The sequence below is a fragment of the Populus nigra genome, chromosome 1 (assembly GCF_951802175.1).
Source record: "Populus nigra chromosome 1, ddPopNigr1.1, whole genome shotgun sequence".
NCBI classification, from domain to species: Eukaryota; Viridiplantae; Streptophyta; class Magnoliopsida; order Malpighiales; family Salicaceae; genus Populus; species Populus nigra.
In genome coordinates this window covers 49,308,074-49,317,538 of record NC_084852.1, presented here as the reverse complement: position 1 = coordinate 49,317,538, position 9,465 = coordinate 49,308,074, and the positions used below count along the sequence as shown (strand labels likewise).

At 37.2% G+C, this 9,465-nt stretch overlaps 1 protein-coding gene across 1 annotated transcript; it reads left to right on the top strand.

Annotated features, from left to right (window-relative positions):
* The first annotated feature begins 8,377 nt into the window (after positions 1–8,377).
* LOC133693730 (uncharacterized) lies at positions 8,378–9,092 on the top strand. The gene is made up of 2 exons (XM_062115017.1): positions 8,378–8,580; positions 8,677–9,092. The coding sequence occupies exons 1-2, from the start codon at positions 8,491–8,493 to the stop codon at positions 9,082–9,084; spliced, it is 498 nt and encodes a 165-aa protein (XP_061971001.1). The 5' UTR covers positions 8,378–8,490; the 3' UTR covers positions 9,085–9,092.
* The last annotated feature ends 373 nt before the right edge of the window (positions 9,093–9,465 follow it).

The window sequence follows — 9,465 nt, the reverse complement described above, 5'->3', positions numbered from 1 at the left end:
TTTTTGGTCTCCCCTCTCCCCTCTCTCATGTGTATATAACCACCTATTTATATGTATAATTAATATTTTATGGCTTGAAGGCAAAACAAATCATTGGATTTCAAGAATAAATATCTACCACTCATTTGTTAACTTGAAGGCAAAGCAAAGAAAAAATAACCCTTGGATTAAAAGAATTGATTGTGGACCATTTGATTAGAAATTGAGTTGCTTGATGAGAGAGTTTTTAATTTTAGAATTGATCCTCTCTTCCACAATTACAAAAAAGTCACTAAAATAATAAATAATTTTTTTTCTTTTTTCTTTTTAAAATTCTTTAGAAAAGACGCTGAAAATGACACAACTACATTAAAAAAATATTTTTTGGGTTTTTTGTTTTTTGTTTTTGCTATTTTTTTTTTGGTTTTTCAAAAATAGAATAAAAAAATGAGATAGCATCATGTACTCTAAAAAATATTAATATTTATCAATTCCAATATGCGTGTGTGTGTGTGTTTTCAATAAAGGCAGGACAGTTATATGAGAGCATATGCTAACGTGTACGTTGCTGCGATGCAACCAGTATTCTCAAAAGTAGCCCACCTGTACTCTACTTTAGACTAGAGTGCATTATTCGACGTCCATGTAAAAACACACAAACGCATTACTCATGAAAATTGTTTGGAAACCGCCCAGCCATTGCTTACCACAAGTTGTGTTCTAAGAAGGAGAACTGTCTGTTCTCCCTTGCTTTTCAAAAGCTTATCCCCAGCCGCACTTCCCTGTTTAATTCATTCTGTGTTCATTTTGATTTCCAGTCTTAATCATATTAATTTTGCTTGTCAGATTTTATATATATATATATATATATATTCAATTTCAAAATCGGGCTAGATGTTATTACTAAGCTAGTTGAATGCGATCTGTCTTTTTTTTTTATAAAAAAAACCATATCAATATCTTTAATTATGAACTTGCTTATGAATTATGATAATCGATATATATATCACTACCAGAAAACCGGAGAAAAGCAACGGAATTACCGACGGAAAAATTCCGTCGGTAATTATTACCAACGGAAATAATTCCATCTCAAAATCTGTCGGTATATACCGACGGATTTATTCCGTCGGTATATACCGACGGAACAATTCCGTCGGTATATACCGACGGTTTCGCCGACGGGGTATACAGTTCGTCTGGAAATATGCAACGGCGTGGTGACGTCAGGCGATTTTACCGACGGAAAGTACCGAGGGATTCAAACTGAGATAGCCGTACAATGACGTGGCGCTGTCACCGACGAAATCACAGACGGAAGGAGTCCGTCGGTGATTCCGTCGGAAAAAACCATTATATGCACCTATCTGTCGACACTCTCTTCCTCTGTTTCTCCTTCTTCTTCTTTCCCATCCCACCTCTCCCCTCCCAAACTACAGCTCCCCTCCCAAACTGCAGCCAAACACCCATCCCAAACTCTCCATTATTCTCAACACGAGCACTCAAGTTTCTTATATCTTGTACGTGGTCACAATATCCGTTTCTTGTAGATTTTATCATTTTTTTATAAGTAAATCTATCCTTTTTAGTTTTAATATTTAATTGTGAATTTTATTGTTTTAGTATATGTATTTTGTTAATGTTTGTACTTGTTTAATTGTTATTTGTCAAAGAAACTTGTAGTATGAATGTATAATTTTGTAGTTGTTAAATTGTTTGTATGAACGTTGATAGTTGATAATTGATAATGAATATTTAACATAAGTGTTGTTTTAGTTTGTTGGATAATGTCGGGGAAAACCAATATTTTTGTTATGTTTTATAGAGGTTCAATAGAAGTCATGGATGATCGTTCATGGATGTATCGGGACTCACCCCAAGGATTGCGGAGGATGGATTATTGTAACGGTGTCCAGGGTTTTATTAATTTCGCAACATCTATTCCGAGGAATTTTACTGATGGCGGTATTAGGTGTCCATGCAGGAAGTGTAAAAATTTAAAGTTTCTGCATCAAGATGTTGTAACGATGCATCTTCTAACCAAAGGGTTCATGGAAGATTACCTGTGTTGGTATGCTCACGGAGAACTATTTGTTCCTGATGAGAGCATGGAAGAACAGGTGGTTGGGTCAACTTCTAGTGCTAGCAACATGCATGAAGTTGGAAATGAGAACAGTAATCCTTACAGGAATATGGTTATGGATGCAATGAGAATGAGTGAAGGTAATGTCAGGGAATGTCCAATCGTAGAAGAAGAACCTAATGCAGATGCAGCAAGGTTTTTTGATCTGTTGAGAGATTCTGACGAACCATTATGGGATGGCTGCACGAACCACAGTAAATTATCAGCCGTAGCACAGGTGTTCACCATCAAGTCAGATCACGGGTTGAGTGAGGCCGGTTATGACAAGATTATTGAATGGGCGAGAAGCATTTTACCTGAAGGGAACAGGCTGAAAGAGAACTTCTATGCTGCCAAGTCCATGATGAAACCCCTCGGTTTAGGATACCAGAAAATTGATATATGCCCTAACTTCTGCATGTTATACTACCTTGAAAATGCTGAGATGACCGAGTGCATGACATGCGGGCATTCCCGTTACAAACCCAGAACTGGTAGAGGGAAGACTCTCGTGGCATATAAAAAACTTAGATACTTCCCAATCACACCTAGACTGCAGAGGTTATTCATGTCACCAAGGACTGCTGAGCACATGACATGGCACCAATCACACCATGCGGTTGATGGAGTGATGGTTCATCCTTCTGACGGTGAAGCCTGGAAACACTTTAACAGTATGCATTCTCCCTTTTCAGCTGAATCAAGTAACGTGCGTCTTGGGTTGTGTACAGACGGATTCAACCCATTCGGGTCATTTGCTGCTCCTTATTCTTGTTGGCCGGTCATACTGACGGTTTATAACTTGCCACCGGGGATGTGTATGAGGCCGGAGTTCATGTTTTTATCTATGGTCATACCAGGTCCGAGCAGTCCGGGGCGGAATATAGATGTTTGTCTTCGTCCGTTGATTGATGAGTTGACGCAGTTGTGGTCCCCTGGAGCTTTGACTTATGACATCTCGAGGAAACAAAATTTTGTTATGAGAGCGGCTTTGATGTGGACTATCAATGATTTCCCAGCTTATGGAATGGTTTCTGGTTGGAGCACGCATGGAAAGCTAGCATGTCCATATTGTATGGAGAACAACAAGGCATTCACGCTAACAAACGGGGGTAAAGCTTCTTTTTTTGACTGTCACCGTCGTTTCTTGCCACATAACCACAGGTACAGAAAGAACAGAAAGGATTTCTTTGTTGGCAGAGTTGAAAATGATGTTGCACCCCCGCGTCTTGCCGGTGAAGAATTGTTTGATGTTGTGTCAGAGTACGGTGAAATTGTGTTTGGTCTCCAATCAGGTAAGCAGAAGTTTCCTGGTTTTGGTTTGACCCATAATTGGGTGAAGCGAAGTATATTTTGGGAGCTTCCTTATTGGAAGACCAATCTTCTCCGCCATAACCTTGACGTCATGCACATTGAAAAGAACGTGTTTGAGAACATTTTCAACACCGTCATGGATGTGAAGGGGAAGACAAAGGACAACATCAAGGCTAGATTGGATGTAGCGTTGTTCTGTAACCGTAAAAATATGGAGTTGGTTTGTGATGGGTCACGGGTCGCAAAACCAAGAGCAAGCTTCGTGCTAGAGAAAAAAGCACAACTACTAGTCTACAAATGGCTTAAGAGTCTGCGTTTCCCCGATGGACATGCCTCGAACATATCAAGGCTGGTTAATACGGAGGAATGCAGATTATATGGAATGAAGAGTCATGACTGCCATGTGTTTATGCAAACACTCATCCCATTAGCTTTTCGTGATTTGTTGCCAAAGGGGATATGGGATGCACTAACGGAGATTAGTCATTTCTTCAGAGACATATGCTCCAGCAAGTTGAATGTTGATCACATTGAAAGGCTTGAAAAGAATATCGTCGAGACAATATGCAAACTTGAGATGATATTCCCTCCATCATTTTTTGACTCAATGGAGCATCTACCCGTACATTTACCGTTTGAGGTAAAAGTTGGAGGACCGGTCCAGTACAGATGGATGTATCCATTCGAGAGGTTAGATATTACAGTTGCTATGACATTTATAATTAAATGTTTTTATTTTTATTTTAATGTTTTTAATTGATAATTTTTTTATTAATATATATATATATATATATGCAGATACTTGTTCAATCTTAAAAAAAAGGTTAAGAACAAGGCGCATGTTGAGGCGTCGATATGTGAGGCGTATATTGTTGAGGAGATCTCAACATTTATCTCATACTATTTTGAACCTCATTTGAGAACGAGGATAAACCGTGTTCCACGACATGATGATGGTGGTGAAGTGCATTCAAGTGGGAACTTGTCAATATTCTCCAATCCTGGACGACCCACACCTAAAAATGCCGTGAGGGGAAGATATTTGTCTGAAATAGAGTTCAGACAAGCACACAATTATGTCCTATTTAACTGTGATGAGCTTAGACCTTTTATTAAGTAAGTGGATGTTCGACTTAAACTTTGTCAAGAGTGTACTATTTATGTTTTGTGATACCATACACTCATATACTTTGGAACAACCTTGCAGGCAACATCGACGATACTTACTGTCCAATAACTCACAGCTGACCGAATCCCAGATCTTTCAATTACAAGATGAACAATTTGCCACATGGTTTAGAACACATGTAAGTCCTATCACAAACTCATTATCTCTTGCAATGTAATTAATTGTAGTCAATGTTACATAATATCCGTTTATTGATTATTGTTGTATTTAATTTACAAGCTAGGTTTATCAAATGGGAGGTAGTGCTGCTATTTCACTGTCTTTACTATGTTTGGGCCCTGAAAGAAAAGTCAAGTGCTATAATGGATATTTTGTCAATGGATATGTCTTTCATACTGAAGAATACGGGCATGGAAGAAAGACATACAACAGCGGTGTTTGTATTAAGGGATCGACTTCTAGTGAGTTTGAAGTTGACTACTACGGTAGATTGGAAGAGGTCATCGAATTGCAATATCATAGCGAGCAAAATAGAGTGTTTTTATTCAAATGCTATTGGTATGACACAACTGACAGAGGAATCAGAGTAGATCCTCACTATGGTCTCGTTGAAATCAATTCAAAAGCTAGACACCGCAACGTAAACGACGTCTTTGTTTTCGCAAAGCAATGCCAACAAGTTTATTACACATACACCCCTTCCTTTAGAAAGGACCGATCAAGAGTTGATTGGTTATCCGTTTTAAAAACAAAACCCAAGGGTCGTGTCGAGGTTGTTCAGGATGAGAACGAAGACACAAGTGTGATAGATGAAGTCTTTCAAGCTAGTGAGTTGGTTGAACCATATTGAGTTGCTCCGTCGATTGACTTAGAAGAAAATTCGAATTTTCGTGTTTTCAACGATAGTCTTGTTGATGTTGACGCAGAGGAGTTGAATGTTGTTCTGAGCTCTACTAGTGGAAAAAAGAATGTTGTTGAAGAAGATTATAACGAAATTGAAGAGTGCGATGAAGCTGATGATAACAATTCAATAGAGGACGAAGATGAAAATTCCGACTAACTAAACATGTTATAAAGCCTTATTTTTATAATGTAATAATTTGAAACATGAAATATTTATTCTTCTTTAAGGGTCAGCCTTTGTTATTGTGTTGTGTGTGTTGTAAGATTGCAATTCAAGATTTTTTGAGAGGGTTACATTAAAAAAATAAGAAAAATTTACCTTTTCACCGACGGATTTACCGACGGAATATAAACCGTCGGTATTTCACAGAGAGTTGCAAAACAAATTACAGGATTTTGCCACATTCACCGACGGAATATAAACCGTCGGTACTTCACAGAGAGTTGCAAAACAAATTACGGGATTTTGCCACATTCACCGACGGATTTCCGACGGATTTCCGACGGCATTTCCGACGTCCAATACCGACGGAATCACCGACGGGTTGTCCCATGTCTGACACGTGTCCGTCTGCACGATTACCGACGGACTTTCCGACGTCCAGTACCGACGACATTACCGACGGATCACGCATGTGTGACACGTGTCCGTCTGCACCCGTACCGACGGAATTTCCGACGGATTTGCCGACGGATCGAAAAGTTTGGCGGGATTTCCAAACTTTTTGGTGCGAATTTCAATTAATTTCCGACGGAATTTCCGACGGAAATTAATTGCACCGACAGCAATTAATTTCCGTCGGAAATATTGCTTTATATACCGCCCATCCCCCCACTTTGTTCATTTTCTCCTCTTCTCCTCTTCTCCCTTTCTCTTCTCCTCTTCTCCCTTTCTCTTCTCCCTTGCTCTTCTTCTCTCATTTATATTTAGCTTTTAGAAGGATTTTATTGTTTTGGTGGTAGTTGTAAAAGGTATGTATTTTTTTTTTCTTTATCTTTATCTTTTTTTTATTTTAATTATGATTATTTTTTTTGGTGTTCTTTGTTTTGTATATTGTTTGTAGATAAAATCTTAAATTCAACACATTATTAAGGTAAGCATTTTTTATTCCCAAATTTATTTTGAATTGATATAATGTTTTTTAGTTTTGTGTATTGTTTGTTTTGTGTTTATGTTGTGTGTTGTGTAGTGTTTTTTAGTTTTTTAGTTTTTTAATTTTATTTATTAATTTTAGTTTTTTAGTTTTGATATTATTGTTTGTATTGCTATAATTGTTATTGTTGAATTTTATGTTAAAAATGTTAATTTATATATATAATTGTTATTGTTGATTTATTTTAAAAATGTTAATTTATATATATAGAATTGCATTTAATTAGTTTATCTTAATTTAGGATATTATTGTTTGTATTGCTATAATTGTTATTGTTGAATTTATGTTAAAAATGTTAATTTATAAATATAATTGTTATTGTTGATTTATTTTAAAAATGTTAATTTATATATATAGAATTGCATTTAATTAGTTTATCTTAATTTAGGATATTATTGTTTGTATTGCTATAATTGTTATTGTTGAATTTATGTTAAAAATGTTAATTTATAAATATAATTGTTATTGTTGATTTATTTTAAAAATGTTAATTTATATATATAGAATTGCATTTAATTAGTTTATCTTAATTTAGGATATTTGTATGACTTAAATCTAATGTTAGTACCAATTTAACAATGAATGTTCATAGTTGTAATTCTATATGATGTTATTGAATAAAATATTGTGTTGATGATGATGAGTTGGGTTGAGATCCAGGATGATTGGATCGGGATGTGAAATAAAATTGGAAGTGTAATATGATTTTGTCGACAACTTGGGACCCCCCAGTACAGGGGAGACTCTGTCGAATTTTTTTTTTAAATAATCGAAGTTAATTATGTAATTATTCGTATACATTTGTGTAGATGCGTAGAATGAAATCTACAGCACGTCGTCAGAAGACGGTTGCAGCTAGTTCTTCTAGCAGCGAGGAGGACGTATCCTTAGGTGCTGATCACAGCGAGGAATCTACGCCAACTTGTGATGCTGCCTCTTCTAGCGCGGTTTCACAGCGCAGAAGCGGTGTGCCTTCACAGCGGGGTCAATTCACCCGCAAGTACCAGGCACAATGGAAGGATGACCTCTCAATGTAAGTTTGTTTAGGTTTTAGTTTTTTTTTTATATACTTATAACATAATTTATGAACAACTAATTAATATTAATTACTACTTTTATTTAATTTCAGGTTCACAAACATTGAGGCTGCAAGGACTATAATATTGGCGTTTAAATCGTCGATGGAGATTCCATTGTTTCAATGGAGCCAGGTTTCCAAACATCCTGAGTGGAAACCTAATATCGATGCATGGTTTAAGCGATTTCATGTCGGTGTTAATTTTTAATAAATAATTTTTATAATTTTATATCTTGTACTATTTTTATTTTATATGAATTATTTATATACACAGAACAAATTTGAGTGGGATAGGGCGGACAACAATGTTGTGAGGAGGGTATGGGAGAATCACGCGGCAACTAGGTAACATCGAAAATAATATTTATTTTTGTTTTATAATTTTATGTTTTAAATTCTAATTTGTTACTATGGAAGTAGGTTGCGTGATTTTTGGTATGACACCCAAAAAAAATCAAAAAGACATGCGAGGGATAACGGTCTCGAAGGATGGAATGAGGTGGCGGTTTGGCAGGAATTCAAACCGCCATTCATCTCGGGGGAAATATGGACGGCATATATTGAGCACGTGACCTCAGAGTGGTTCTCACGGCGCTCACAGTCTGGCGCCGACAACCGGAACCGGCAAATTTATGGTTTGGTGACCACGCACACTAGCGGATCCGTCCCATTCAGCGCACATGCAAAGCGGATGGTAAGATTAATTTTAATGAAATATATCGTTAATTAATTTGTCGTTCCTTATAATATATTTAACTTTCAACCTATTTTTTCCTTACAGGCTGCGTCTCTTGGACGTGAACCGAGTCCAATGGAGCTGTTTCTAGAGACGCATGTGCGGAGTCAAGACCGCCAAAAGGGGGTGCAGCAGTTCGTGGACAACCGTGCTCAGCACTTCGTGGTATGTTCGTTCATTCATTTTATTTTGTAAGTTATTATTTTCTTGAATTGCATCTTGAATTGCATTTGATGATTTTTTTACCGATGGAATTTTCAGGAGACCTATAATAGCCGGTTGAGGGAGAGATATGGGGACAATCCGTCGACCCATCCAGATTTCGATCCAGATTTGTGGATGGAGGCGGGATCGTCTGGTGGACTCGATAAAAATAGGGTCTACGGGCTCTCCAACACTACGGCTGACAACTTGCGGTCGACTCGTAGTGTCTCAACTGTTGGAAGCTCTCCATCAGTATCGAACACCCAGTCTGAGGAGTTCATTGCGTTGAAACAACAATATCAACAACTCTCGACGAATTATGATGAGCTCCGTCAAATAGTCATGGAGATGAGATCAAAGATGAGTGACGATACTTGTGCAGCTTCTTTTTGGCCGTATGGTCCCGGGAACAACCAGCCTCCTCCTCCTCCTCCGCCTCCTCCTCCAGCTCCGCCGCTATTCTAGTTTAATTTTGCTTTTTAAACACATTAAATTTGTAATGAATATTATTTAACATTACTTTTACATTATTAATGTTTAATGCATTTCTATTTGTTTATTAAGGTTTTTTACAATTAATAAATTATTTTTTATATATATTTTAAATAACTACCGACGGATATACCGACAGATACTATCCGTCGGTATTTAACAGAGAGTTGCCGAACAATTACCATCCATGCCATCATTACCGACGGCATCACCGACGGATATAATCCGTCGGTATTACACAGAGAGTTGCAACAAAATTACCAGCCATGCCATAATTACCGACAGATTTGCCGTCGGTAATGCCGTCGGTAATTACCCTTGAAATTACCGACGAATTTATTCCGTCGGTAATGT